General features: G+C 44.8%; 1 protein-coding gene across 2 annotated transcripts in view; it reads right to left on the bottom strand.

The window, feature by feature from the left end:
* NBAS (NBAS subunit of NRZ tethering complex) overlaps positions 1-14751 on the bottom strand; it is a 2067161-nt gene that overhangs the window by 1100072 nt on the left and 952338 nt on the right. For both annotated transcript variants that reach the window (XM_085610668.1, XM_085610669.1), the window contains exon 33: positions 5179-5292. In XM_085610668.1, the coding sequence (XP_085466794.1) occupies positions 5179-5292 (114 nt within the window). The remainder of the gene's footprint in view (positions 1-5178; positions 5293-14751) is intronic.

The raw sequence follows: 14751 nt of genomic DNA, 5'->3' as shown, positions 1-14751 counted from the left end.
TTCACATGTGGCTGTAAGAACCCATCCAAGTATTCCGATAGATGTTCTGTTGGGCTCCCATTACCAGAGATAATCGGCCTCCCAGGAGGGTTTATAAGCGTCTTATGAATTTTAGGGAGTGAGTAGATGCATGGAAACCTTGAGTTGATGTTTTGGATAAACTAGAAGACTTTAGCTGGGACAGTGATGATTTGTTATTTGTCACTATGGACGTTGAAAGTCTTTATACTTGCATCCAGCTGAAAAATGGGCTGGAAGCCCTAAGATTTTTTCTGTATAGAAGAAGTGCTAGTCACTTAGATCATACCCAAATGCTAATAAAAATGGCAGAATTGATACTCACAAACAATGTCTTCCTACATGATGGAACATGGTTTCTGCAGAAACAAGGTACAGCGATGGGTTCGAGGTTTGCTCCATCTTATGCGAACCTATTCATGGGTTTGTATGAGGTGGAGCAGACCTTTGGTAGAGGGGCCCATGCCTGGTTGGATAAAATCATCTTTTATGGTCGTTACATCGACGACATTTTGATGATTTGGAATGGAAGTGCTGAAAGCCTGAAAGAATACCATGCCTATCTCAACAACAACAGATTTAATGTCAAGCTTACTATAGATTACAGTGAACGGTGCATTGACTTTCTTGACCTCAATTTGTACATTAAACTTGGGAAAATCGAGAGTAAGATTTTTAAGAAACCTACAGCATGCAATAGTGTGCTTCATGCCTCGAGCTTCCATCCACGTAATACCATCACTGCTATACCCTATGGTGAGATGGTTCGAGCCCGTAGAAACTGTAGTGAAGAAACCGAGTTTAAACGTACTGTGTATAATATTAAATCAAACTTCACAGCTCGGGGTTATGATCATGAATGCTTAGAAAAAGCAGAGAGAAAAGTCAAAAAGCTTGACAGAAAACAAACACTAAAGAGTAATGAACATAAAAGAGATGGTAAAAAGAAAGGCATGGAATCAGAGAAGAATGTACTATTTATTACACAGTACAATCAACACAGCAACCATGTTTACAATGTATTGAGGAAGAACTGGTCTTTGCTAAATCTAGATACAAGTCTCTCTAATATTGTGTCAAGCAAACCGAAGGTTGTCTATCGAAAAGGTTTCACTATGAAACGGAAGCTTTGTCCCAGTTATGTAAAAGCAAAGGATACAGACAAAACTCTGGTCACATGGTTATCCAGTAAACCAAATGGCTTTTTTGTGTGCGGCAATTGTTCAGTTTGCAAAATAGGTAAGAATAGAACCAGTGAATTCTCATATAACACAAACAAAACATACAAAATCATGTCATTTATTAATTGTAATACGACCCACGCCATTTACATTCTAGGCTGTGCTTGTGGCAAGATCTATGTGGGAAGTAGTATACGTTGCCTGAAGGTAAGGGTACAAGAACACCTGCGTGCAATAAAGAACATGGATGAAAGATACCCAGTTGCGATGCACATAAAAAATGACCATCCAGAAAATAAAAACGTCTGGTTTCATGCAATAGAGCATGTGATTGCAGGTGAAAGAGGGGGGAATAGGGAACTTCTCCTCAGACAGAAAGAGGCAAAATGGATCTGTGTCCTGAGGACTATGCATCAGGGACTGAATGTTAATTCAGAAATGCATTATTTTCTGTAGGCATGCAACATGACTCTGGTAACATGATGTTTTGCCATAAGAATGTAGATGGCTAAAAACACCTCTGGATATGTTTTCACAATACCAACTGAAATGCGGGGATATGTCATAAAATATGTCCTTAGGGTGATGCTAGGGCAATACATAAAATTCAAACCAACATAGAGAAATCCTACCCTGATTGGATTTGGAAGCATACGGAATCACAAGTGATATGGATTAAAAATGGTTAAATTGCCATGTGATATCAGTATGACTATATTTCTGAAGAAATACCTGTAAAGAGATCTTTATAGTATGCTCTTTGCCATAAACTTGGGTCCCGGAATATCAGGGATTGTGTCACTGAATGTTATACCTTCGCAATCTAACCCATTATTTGCATTCTGAGTATCGATTTATATATGGCACCGTGTGCCGAATATATATTAGAAATTGACCTGTTAGATTGGAAATGATTGTCGAAAGTTGATAGGCCATCGAAGATGGCAGTCTCGTTTATCCACTCGCTGTTCACTATGGTGCATATTGGATAATACGGTTTTACATTGTCAAAAAGAATAGATATGTAATTCATGGAAATCATGGCAAACATAGTAATATTAGATGACAGTAGTATTTAGAGACTGTCGTTTATCTGGCAAGACATCAACATTATGATGGGAAACCAAATTTCCAACGTAAACCATCTTTAAATATAGTGGAGACTTACCAAATGAAACCCGTTCAATATGGCGGATACATTTCACACGAAACGTGAACATTTGCGCATGCGTGAACCTTGAACTTCAGCTTTTTAAACCCGTGACTAGCCACACTCGTCTTGCGTGTGCATTATGATGATGGAGTACCGGCTCCCACAGGACTAGACGTACGGTAAGAAAATTAAAAACTGCCCTCATTAGCTTAGTATACATGTATGTGGCTACCTCCCTCTAGACAGCATTAGACGTACGGGAAGAAAATTAAAAACTGCCTTCATTAGCTCAGTATACATGTATGTGGCTACCTCCCTCTAGACAATATTAGAGCAAGAAACCATCCTTTTGTAATGGTGACAACCACTAGATATTTAGAATTCTAGGCTTTATTTATACGAATAAGCCTTTCTAAGATGGCGGATACCGTTGACCTGATATATATTGGATAGCGCTTGTGCCAATTCTGAGATTTAGCGTTTCAAACAGGTGTTCCATGCAACGCGTCCTGTGTATAAGGAATAAGGATGGAGTGACAGCTCAGAATATACTTCTCTCACGGTAGATTAGGGTGAAAATCTTCTCTTACCTTGTAACTATGTATTATGTAACTCTGTGGGCTAATTCTAGCGTATGACGACATTAATAGTTACTGGGCATTTAGAACCATGTACCTAGAGATCATAAAGTATGATATGTACATACGTGATTGGGGTTGTCGACTTATGACAAAAATGAACGGAGACTGATCAAACGCACGGTCAAACGTACGGTAAAATGCGAGTAAAAAGCAGTCAAATATGGCGGCTATCATTGACATAACATTAATCTGGTCAGCGAGGTCGATGACTTGTTGAACGCGCCCATCCTAATAAGCACTGCTAGAGAATTACAACTCTTTGAGGTCCACCAACTCTGTGCCTCTTTTGAATTGGGCAATAATGGAGTCATTAATAGCCGCGCCTACGGATTATTTGGGACTAATGAGGGAAGTCAGCTAATTCGGCTGCACATACTTATATTGATCTGGAGTTAGGCAACTTGTTACTACCCGTATACGGTCATACTCAGTCTTTGTTTGTATAACATATATAAAGGAGTTTTGTTTTTACCTTTGCTTTTTAGATCCAGAAAATAGCGATGACCTAAAAGCTACTAAAAGACACATCCCCCCACATATAGGATATATAGGATATTCATAAATTCTAACACGGATTTAACAATACCACCGAACAGGTCTCAAGGTATGGAACTAGTTCAATGATATTAGAATGTGTTATAAAAGACATTACGGCTGACGCGATATGATCACTCTTTTAAGGACTGGAAATATGAGATTTGGAAGTTGTGTTGATCTGGGTGTATGCATATCATTACTGATGCATTGATATACAATTGAATGTCTGTAATATGACTGCTGACACCATGTAATTACTGTAATATATACATCTCTCTAGAAAGAAAAGCGAGGTAAAACCAACGTACTGAAAATCATTTAAACACTGATAAGGAAATCAACTGCTGAGGTATTGAAATTATATTTGAATTTGTATATAAATATTAAATGAAGAAAAAAATACTTGATGATGAATGAGGCTATCTCGTAGCTAGGGACAAAAGGAATGCAATATAGGACTTTTTTATTTTTACATAAGCAAGCTGCATGAGCATTTATTTCTATTGAAAAATAGCAAGAAATCAAGTGTGTGATGTGTCAACATGGCTCTTTTAACTATCTTTTGACAGTACTCTATGAGTTTCCCATACTGTCTAAATTTCTGTACTGACACACTGACTACTTCTGTTAATACTGTTCTGAAGGACTATGTGCCTGGGGAATTAGATTAATGAAACTTTGGAAATGTAAAAATTGGCATTGAATCAATACATTTGCATTTGTCAATCTGTCTGTTTTTTATAAAAAATATTTAAAAAAAAATTTTTTAAAAAAAAGAGAAAAATAAGCTTTTATTATAAATAGTTTTTTAACAATAGTTATTATTTATGTTGTAGCCCTGAAGAAGTCCTTAAACAGGACGAAACGCGTTGGCTACTAGAAGAAAGGATATGAAAATAAAGAACAATCTTAAAACAAACAAATTGGATGGACTTGTATTTTGCGTATGAGTGCGGATCAAAATCCTTTATACGGGACGATAGCTGCCCCTGGATCTGCAAACAACCATCTGTTCGCTTCTCATAACGCAACTCTAGACGGTTGTGCCCAGTGGCAATCCAAATTAAGGGTCATTTTAATATTATTTTCTGTAGTGCATATAGTGTTACTTTCTCTGTAATAATTCCTGGTACCTACATCTCCTTCCATGATAGTTAGTTCATACCCCTAGCAGACAAGTAGGCTCTGAGAGTTAAATGCTCATCTTTGACTTCTGTTGTGATAGACTAATCATAAGTTTGAATACTATCAAGGTCAAGTCAGCCTTCCATTCTTCAAAGGTTAGTCTTTAAGCACAGTAACATCTGGTATTTAGAGCACTTAGAAATAGATTATTTAGTCCGGTAGTCCAGCTACCTCGAAGGTCAATTCACACTATCAGTTAGAGCAACCCAACATCTATGTTCTTAAATATGGAAGAAAGCACAACCGCAGGTTTGGAAAATGAAAATGAGTGGTCAATAAAATATACTTTTGATCCCAAAAATAATTCATCAGTCTCTCGCAAAGGTGCCAAAATAGTGAAAATAGAGCTTCAGTGGCTGAGTAAATGTTCACATGCTTTCTCGAATATTTAGCACAAAGAACATAGACTTTAAAGGAATCGGTTCAGTGCATTAAACCCCTTTATTCAATATTTATAGCTCACCTGAGGCCATAAGTTCTTGGCAGTGCATATTTGCTGCTTTGTAGTCCTGGAAGTGTAGAGCTTTTTCCACTAATAGGGTCAAAACCTTTCCCTTCTGTTCTGTCTGGTCATCTCCTGTAAAGCATTTTGGAAAAAGGATAGTCAATTTTGCAAAGCTACATTCTGCTACCAAACATGTTACTTACCTGCAGTCATGCCTTAGCTGGTAGAGATTCTATCTAACCGCAGATTCCTTACATTAGAATTTCCCCAGGTGTCAGACTGGATCCGGAAAAATTTGTAGAGCAATATCCCTGTGAGCTGATAGGTGGTGTTGTTCCGCTCCACATGGCATCATCCGCGCTGGAAGTGACGCACGCTTTGCCTATATAGGCGCCACCACAGTGTGCTTACATCAGTTTCTTTTCACAGGTGTGTAAAACTAGGGCCCTGAATGGGGAACAGCCCTGTCCATAGAAATCTGTTCGAAGAGCAGGTAGGATGGGTGGATCGGTAAGGAATCTGCAGCTAGGAGTCTTTACCAGTTAAGGTGTTAACAAACGTAAGTAGCTTGTTCATCTGATAGAGACTTCCAGCCGCAAATTCCTTACTTTAGAATAGATACCCAAGCAATACCTTCCTGGAGATGGGTCTGCAAAACAATTTACCACCAATACGTCCTGAAGGACCGAACAGGCAGTGCCCATCCAGATGGACCTGGGTGTCCAGGCAGTAGTGCTTCGTGAAAGTGCAGAGGCCCGCGTTGCTGCATGGCAGATGTCTAGGACAGGGATTCTGCATGCTAACACAGTGGTTGCAGCCTTTGCACTGGTGAAATGAGCACGCCAACCCTCTGAGCGTTGCTTCTTGGGCAGGGCATACCAGATTTTAATGCAGAGCACAGTCCATTGAGAGATGGTCTATTTCTGCAAAGTCTTAACTTTCTTTACTCTGACATACCCCACGAAGAGTTGGTCGTCCACCTGGAACTCTTTCTGGGTCCAGTCGGTGGAGCTGCTCCTCTTCCTTAGAGGGATGGGGTGGAGCGACAAAGGTAGGTGGGATGACTGACTGGCCTACATGAAAGGGAGTGACCATCTTCATTCGGAAGGAAGCCCTAATGCAAAGGGCCAGCTTGTACAGAAGATGTTGAGGTACAGAAGCTTAGATGACAAAACCTGGAGCTCACGGACCCTCCGGGCAGGTTTTATGCCCACAAGAAAGACTGCTCTGATAGTAAAGAGCCTGATAGAACAGATGGGTAGCAGCTCAGAGGGATTGCACATGAGAAAGGTGAGTACTAAATTGAGGTCCCACTGAGGCATGAAAAAGGGTTTAGGAGGGAGCATGTTTTGGAGACCTTTCAAAAACGTATGTACAATAGGGGATTTGAACAGGGATGGCTGATCTGGCAACCGCAGAAATGCCGAGATGGAAGAAAGATAGCCTTTCAAGGTGCCTATAGCAGGTGTATGGCATCTTGGTGGAGGGACGCCTGGCTGCCAGGATGACATTACAGACTTCGGATGAAAGGTCGAAACCTGTCAACTGTCACCGCTCAATCTCCATGCATCAAGGTGGAGAACCCTTCCCTGCAACAGAAGATCCGCCTGAAGGGGCAGCCGGATCAGAGGACCGATGGCCATGCTCAACAGCTCAAGATACCAAATACTCCAAGCCCAGTCCAGAGCCACAAGGATGACTTAGGCCCAGTAGTTTCTTGATCTTCGAGTACTCTGGCAGGAGTGATATGGGCAGAAAGGTGTACAGGAGGCCTGAGCTCCACTCAAGACGAAAAGCTTCTCTAAGCAAGAGCTGCCTTGGAAACTCCAGCACGCAAAACTGCTGGCATAGCACGTTCTCAATGGTGGCAAACAGATGTAACCAAGGCTCTCCCCACTGCTGAAGGTGACCTTGCATCACCACCGGATGGAGACGCCATTCGTGATCTGCTAGACATCTGCAGCTGAGTTTGTCCGCCCTGATGTTCAGGGAGCCTTCCAGGTGCTGAACCACCAAGGATATGCACCGATGTTCCAGCCATACCCAGAGGCGAAAGGCCTCTTGACAAACCCTGCCCCGTTTGTTGCAGTAGCACATGGTGGTGGTGTTGTCCATGAACACCTGTACTAGCCTTCCCTTGATGGAGAGTAGAAAGGCTTTTGATGCCAGTTGGATCACTCAGAACTCCAATAGATTGATGTGGAGTTCGGATTCCATCGGAGACAAAAGGTCTACTATCTCCACCGCTTCAAGATGGCCTCCCCATCCCAGGGGAGACCCATCTGTCACTACTGTCAGATCTGGTTGGGAAAGGTAGAGGGGTCTGACGCTGACTCAATCGTAGTTCAATAATCACCACTCCATATCTTTTGTAGTATTCTCTGAGATCTGGACCATGTTGGAGAGATTCCCTGATGCTGCGCCCACTGGAACTTCAAGTCCCACTGCAGAGCCTGCATATGCCAGAGGGCATGTGTCGCAAGCAGGATGCAAGAGGCCATGAGGCCCAGCAGCCTTGGAGTCAGTCTCACTGAAACCCAGGGTAGAGGTTGAAACATCGATATCATAGACTGAATATCCTGAACTCGCTGTTTGGGACGATAAGCCCAAAACTTCACTGTGTCCAGAACAGCTCAGATGAAAGGGAGAATCTAAGAATCAGGTGTGACTTTGGCACATTGATAGTGAACCCTTACCAAGTGCAGGAGGTCCGCCATGGAGGTGGGAGACAACTGCTGAAGCAAGCCCGCCTTCACTGGCCAGCCGTTGAAATGGAGGAGACTTGCACCCCTGATCCCTGCAGATGAGCTGCAACCATCGTCATCCTCTTAGTGAACACCCGAGGGGTGCTGGTAAGGTAAAAAAAAAAAAGAACACAGGAGACTGAAAGTATGCCCCCTGCAAGTTCAACACTAACATCCACTCTCCCGGGATCAGGGCAGACAGAACTTGAGCAAGCATCTGTATTTTGAATTTCTCCTTTTCAGGTAGAAATTCAGAGGCGCAGGTCTAGGATGGGACAAAGGCCTCCATCCATCTTGGGCACCAGAAAGTAGCAAAAATAACAGCCATGACCTACTTCTGATGTCAGCACCCTCTTTATGGCTCTCTTGGACAAGAAAACCGAGACTCCCTAGCACAGTAAGACAAGATGATCCTCTGTCAGCCTGTCGCAAGAAGGTGGCATGAGTCGAGTGGTGGTCATGAAGGGGAGGGAGCAGCCCCTTTACACAATCTGGAGAACACATCGGTTGGATCTTACTGACCTCCAGTGGTGCAAATGATGGCATTTCCTGCCTCCCACTGGTTGCCCATAATGGGCGTAGGGCAAATTAAAGAGGAATGGAGGCTGTGGCTGTCGGGTGGTGGACTAGCCCGACCTCCGGCTACCCAACCCAAGGGGTCTGTGGGTACTGTGTCATCGACTGCGCAGAGGTTGGGAAGGTTGTGTGCCGTGGTGGCTGGGGCAGCAGAGTTGTAGCTATAAGCCCTTTCCGTGGCCACGAAAGTGGCGAAAGGCTGACTGAGGTCGGCAAGGGGCCATGGAAAGGCCCATGGTCCTAACTGTAGCTCTGCTATCCTTGCAGAGCTCCAGCGCTGAGTCCGCCTTGTCTCCACAGAGACAGAAGCCATCAAAGGACATGTCCTTAAGCAAAGCTTGGACATCCTCTGAAAAGCTAGTCGTTCTCAGCCAGGCATGTTGCTGTAAGGCCACTGACTAAGAAACTGCTCTGCCTAGCGAGTCAGTTGGGTCCAGCCCACACTGGATTGTGAACCAAGCTGCGTCTCTCTCGTCAGCATTAGCTTGGGAGAATATGGCCCGGGCTTCCTCCACGGCCATAGGCAGGACCTGCACAACTAAATCCCAGGGTGAACAGGAGTAACAGCCCAAAAGGCATGCAGTGTTCACGGACCGCAGTGCCAGGAATGTATCCAGCCTTTTGGATTTGCTATCCAGTAGGGTGGTAGGGAAGGCGCCAGGATTTACTCTGAAGTTGAGGCTCGGACCACCAAGCCCCCCGAGGTAGGGCCTTATATGAGGAAACTGGGGTCATATGGGGCAGGGGGATGACGGCGGAAAATTGTTCTGTTTACAGGAGCCCCTGTGCAGGGCTTGAACCAGGCCCTGAGCAGGACATCTATGAGGGCTTAATTAAATGGGAAAAGGGGTTCTGAGGGGTTAACTCCCGGCTGAAGCACCTCCGTCAAGACATTAGTCTTGACTGCCATTGAAGGCAGGATAAGGTACAGGACCGCCTGACCACTATAGCAAATGAGGCTCCCTGCTCTGTAGCCATGGTAGGAGGATAGACCACACCAGTATCTGGGGAGGTGTTTAGTCCACTGGCATCCGCCAAAGTCTCACAACAGTCCATATTGGGGTCTAGGGGCTGGTATTCGTCAGGATCTAGTGACACCTAGCAATCTTCCCCAAGTCCTAGCCCACAGGAATAGGGCTCTGACTCAGACAGGGGATGGTTCTAGTTACCGTTGGGAGACACCCCTCTGGCTTTGTGTTAGAGGATTGGGATAAGTAGGGATGGGGTCAGCAGGAGAAACTGGAGGTGGCTCGCCCTGCGCCGGTCCAGATCCATCCATGGATCCAAAGGATCAGACTAGTGCAAAGGACAGACCCATCAGTAGGGACTCCTCCCGAACCCTAGAGGCCCATAGGCGCTCCAGCAGAGACGAGCCGCCCAAATGTGAAGTGCATGGTCTCATAAAATTCTCGGAGTTAGACAAGGGTCATTCTGGCTCCTGGAAACTCAAGGAGGTGCAGGCGCTGGCTCAACTACGGAGCCAGACCTCGAGTGACAACGTTCCCTCGTCTCGTTTGATGACTTTGACGAACGGGATGAAATTGAAGACCCCTTCGATTTCTTACTCTTCTTCTTGTGGGACTTATTGGAGTGGGATAACTCCAACTGTGACAAAGATCAAAGAATCTGCAACCGATCCCGGGACTCTCCTCTTGACCAGCATCGAGTCAGTCGCCACGTCGCAGGTCTTGGCATCGTAGTCACACTCAAGACACCAAAGACAGACGATGTGCAGGTCTGCCATCAACAGGTGCCTGCGACAGGTGCCGCAGGGCTTGAATCCAGACTTCCTCGTTGACCCCTGCCACACTAGGAGAAAAGGCTCAAATAACTTCAACAAAAAGTCGAAAAAGAGAGTCAAAAGGTGACTGGGGTTATCTCTCTGCGGATCTTCACTGGCTGGCATGGAAATTAAAGAAATTATGTCAGCGTGCTATGGTAGCGCCTACATATGCGCCGAGCACATCACTTCCTGCGCAGACAATGCCACACAGGGACGAATGATGCCACCAACCGGCGCACAGGGGTACTGGCTCACAAAAAATGTCTGGATCCAGTCCGACACCAGGGGATAATTCTAAGATAAGGAATCTACAGCTAGAAGCCTCTATCAGATATGATTTTAATGCAACTTCTACCCAAAGGGTGCCCAAGAGAAAATGGGTCCCCATTTGCCTCTTCTTCTGCATTTCTGGATCCATGACATGCATTCTTGATCAAGAATTAAATTACAGTATTCCCGGCATCCTGACCTTTCTGGTAAATGTTTTGTATCCAAAGGTCAAAGTCATGTTCCTGAGTTCTACATACAAAAACATAGAGCAATAACACCCAATAGGGAGCACGCTGGCATATTGTAGCCAAAAATTACACATGCAATTTAAGTGGAGTATTTTCATTTTTTCTTTCTCATTAAATATATGAAGAATTATATCCTACCAACCCCCTACTAGAGCAGCACCATTCAGAAGGACTGAGTGGGCAGGAAAGGAGAAATTATGTGCCTTCAGCAGAAAAAATAAAGCTGAATGATTATTCTGACAAAACAAACACAGCACAAATACAGATGCATAATAATCTGTGTGGTAGCATTTTTGCTGAGAGTAGAGAACAAAATATCAATGCCCAGTAAGGGAAAGTATCAGTTCCCTTAACAACTACATGGAACAGATGTAAACCAGTCATTATACAACTAAAAATATGTTTAACAAGCATTTACAATGCAATGGTCTCGGCATTGTTAAAGTTAGAGCTATTGGCATTGCTCATGACATTATTTTTGTTTATGTTTTTAAAACATTTAAAGAAACGGCATTGTTATTTACAATGTCAATAGCTTAATCTCTCTCAAATGCGAGACCTATTTTTGTGCAGGTTTCCTTCCTGCACAAAAATATTCATCCCCTCAACGTAGGCACCCTTGCACCATGGTACAAAGGTACCTGTGTTGGCACACGGCAGCCCATCATGCGCCAGTGCAGGGGAAAAGGACAGGAATGCGTCGTATCTGATAGATATAGTGCATTCCTGCCCTTTTCGTTTGCCATAGGGCAGAGCAGCAAAAGCAGATAACAGCAAAGCACATTGGTAAGACCTCACGTTGCTGAGTCTGGCCATCAGGGAAGCAAGCACGCGTTGTGTGGTCATTCTCCGCTTGTGATATTGTCCATCAACATCTATGCGATACTGACGGCATAGAAAGAGATGTCTGACTAATTGAGAGAATGTTACAATTCAAAAAAATGGGTGCAAGTACGGGCTTAACCATAAAATTGCTCCAATCCAAGATGGCCGCTATCAGTATTCTAATGTGGAAGTATTCCGGTCGAATTAGCAGAAATGTTTATTTTGGGCAAAATTTGACCTGCTATAAACAACTGGATGCGACTCAATTCAAATTACGCACTAGGCAAGAGCAATATGCTGTCTAAAAGAAAAAGAAACAACATCCTGGAAAAAGCAAACACTCATAGGGAATGAAAGATTAAATAAAGCATGTAAAATGTAAGCAGAAACATGGTGAACTTAACGCCTTTACAGTCATAATGCAGAAATCAACGAGTATTTTTCCCTGAAAACTACAGGGCTCAGAAAGGACCCATTTCAATGTCCACTGCTTATATGCTTACAAAACGTAAGCAGCCTGGTTTAAAAAGACCACATTCGTGAACACAAAGCCGCCGTATACATTTTGTTTTCCACTCCACCCATCAACCAGGTATTGCAGTACCTCCAGGTTTGGCGCACTTCCCCACCAGGGAAAAAACAGAACTTCACTGCAAACTCAGTAAAGTGACGCTAATGTTTTTGGGGTTTGAATAAAACCAATATGGCCACTTTAAGAACACTCCGTCTTTTTTTTTGTATTGATTTTTCATATTATGAACCTTTTATTTCTGAGGCTGCACTTTGCAATAGAAAAATGTACAAACGGCATTTCCAGAAAAAGTTTTTTTTTGCATCCATTTCACAGAGGAACAAATGAACGACAGAAAGAAAGAGAGGGTGAGAACCATTTCTTGAGTCATGGTTTTCGGTAAGTGAGGAGGAGTTAGAGAGGGAATAAGAGTAAGAAAGGGTGGGGGGGCAGCTGCCAGCGGCAGAGCAGAAGCTGATATTACAATTTCTAGTGGTGTTGACTCATTCCGCCGAGTGGATGACATCTCACACATCTGCCATTGCTTGGTAGTGAATACATAGGGTTTTGGTACAGTTCCTACGAGGGAAACTCGATATAAGGCTCCACTGTGAAGAGGACACCACATAATGTATGTCTTTTTTCACTTCTACTAGCGGGTTATTATTCACGCTTTGTAGGTCGGATTATGAGCATCTGTTTCCAAAGTATGTACCCAAAAGTATGATGGCAAGCATTCTAAACTCTCCACAAGACAGCATGTTTATGTAAAGACAAGTTTAACTGAACTAGACCTGTATTATCTTTTCAAACTCTCACGCTTTTCACCCAACAGTCCACATCCGCGTCAAACTACAACCAACACCAATTTCGACCACACACACACACACAAAGGAAACCCAGGAACCAGATGACCATCGGATCGCAGCGGAACCTAGTCCTGCCGATAAACGTTCATTTAACGATACAAGTGAAGTAAACTTACATGGCAACCCAAAAAGCCCTTACAACGCAATATACCCCCGCTCCCAAGCAGTCAGTAGTATGTTTACACACAATGGTGTTTTAACAAAATACACGCAGGATCTGTGATGGTTATAGTATGTAGTTTCCGTATAAGAAATACTGTATTTAGGATCGTACAGTCTGCAGACTTCTTTAGCATCCGCAAAACATACAAGGTGGTTCCATCCGAGCACACCGCGTCCTGGCACGAGATGGACCTCCCCACAGCCCGCCCAGAGTCAAACATACGGCACTTCCTGCAGAGTCACTAATCAGACCGGAAGACCTTCGCTGCATGTCCCTTCCCACTACTTCTTTTTGCATATTTATAAAGCGTGAACTAAACCCGAAGGTATTGGAGCGATTTACATAGCACCGCATTTACATTACACATTCAGGCACGGGAGATTAAGTGATTTGCCCAGAATCACAGCATGTGGACGCGACCCCGAGGCTCGAACCCTGGTTTCCAGCACCAAAGTCGGCAGTTTAAGCCGACGGACCACATCCTCGCCACTACCCGATGAAGCGATGCCTGTACCTCCGATGACCGCCTCTCCCTCAACGAGAGCGTGATGCCCACCCCGAGTGTACCCTGCAGCCCTTGAATGTTTGGCCCTCGGTCCCGCAGAGTAACGAAAGCATCACGACCATGTCGGTGGACCCTGAAAGCCCTGGACGCGGGCCCCGTGGGCTCACCCCGCAGTCCCTCGTCCCGCGACACAATGATGCTGCTCTACACCCCGCCTACTGTCCTCACCGCCAGATCCGGTACTCGCCTACTACACCCAGTCGCCCCTAGGACCCTCCGACATGGCACAACAGTTTTTTTTCCAATGTAGAACAGAACTTTAACCAAAACTCATCTTTAATCCGGTCACAGAAGTCGGAGGTGGTGAACTTCAGCTGCTGTGGCAGGTGAGACGAGCCCGAGTGCCGGCTTTGTGAAAACATCATGTCCGTCGGGCGGTGTCCGGGAGGGGGGTGGGCGTCTCCACGCGGCTCCCCTGGCGCTCTCCCTGGCTGGCCTCGTTCGCTGTCCCCCGCCTCCGCTCTCCGCCTCTCACTGCGGCGCAGGTTCCCGTAATGGCGGCTCAGGAAGGGCACAACAGTTTTAAATAACGAATTTCTCTGACTTAAGAAGAAGATCCTGTATTGTTTGTCAGACAGAATGTGGAAAGGGCTGGGGGGCGCAACAACGGCCGGATGCTGTGGAATAGCAACGAGACCTCTCTCCACCACCGCTCCCACCCCCTGCACGATCTCAGCTTCCCCTCCACCAGCCATTTAATAATAAAAAAAGAACAAAACTAACCTTTAAACATCTACGACGAGGGCACCGGAAGACACGACCGCCTTTCTCCGAGGCTCAGCAGAAAATGCCTCGGAGAAACGCCACATCCTTTTCGGATTTGGGGGCGTGTTTTGCTGTTGTCTCCTCCCTGAGACTTCTCGCAAAAAACACGCCCCCCGATCCGAAAAGGACGGGGCTACAACGGAGTGACTGGACCTCTTCTCCAGTGGCTGGCCTGCATTTAAGAGGCCAGCCAATGGAGAACAGGAGAGAAGAGGGGCGGGAGCAAGCCCCTCTTCTCAAAGTCACTCAAAGTCATTAAATCTCGCGAGCGA

Source organism: Triturus cristatus, chromosome 6 (assembly GCF_964204655.1).
Source record: "Triturus cristatus chromosome 6, aTriCri1.1, whole genome shotgun sequence".
In the NCBI taxonomy this organism is placed as follows: Eukaryota; Metazoa; Chordata; class Amphibia; order Caudata; family Salamandridae; genus Triturus; species Triturus cristatus.
The sequence above is the reverse complement of the archived record's forward strand: the minus strand, read 5'-3'. Positions and strand labels throughout refer to the sequence as shown.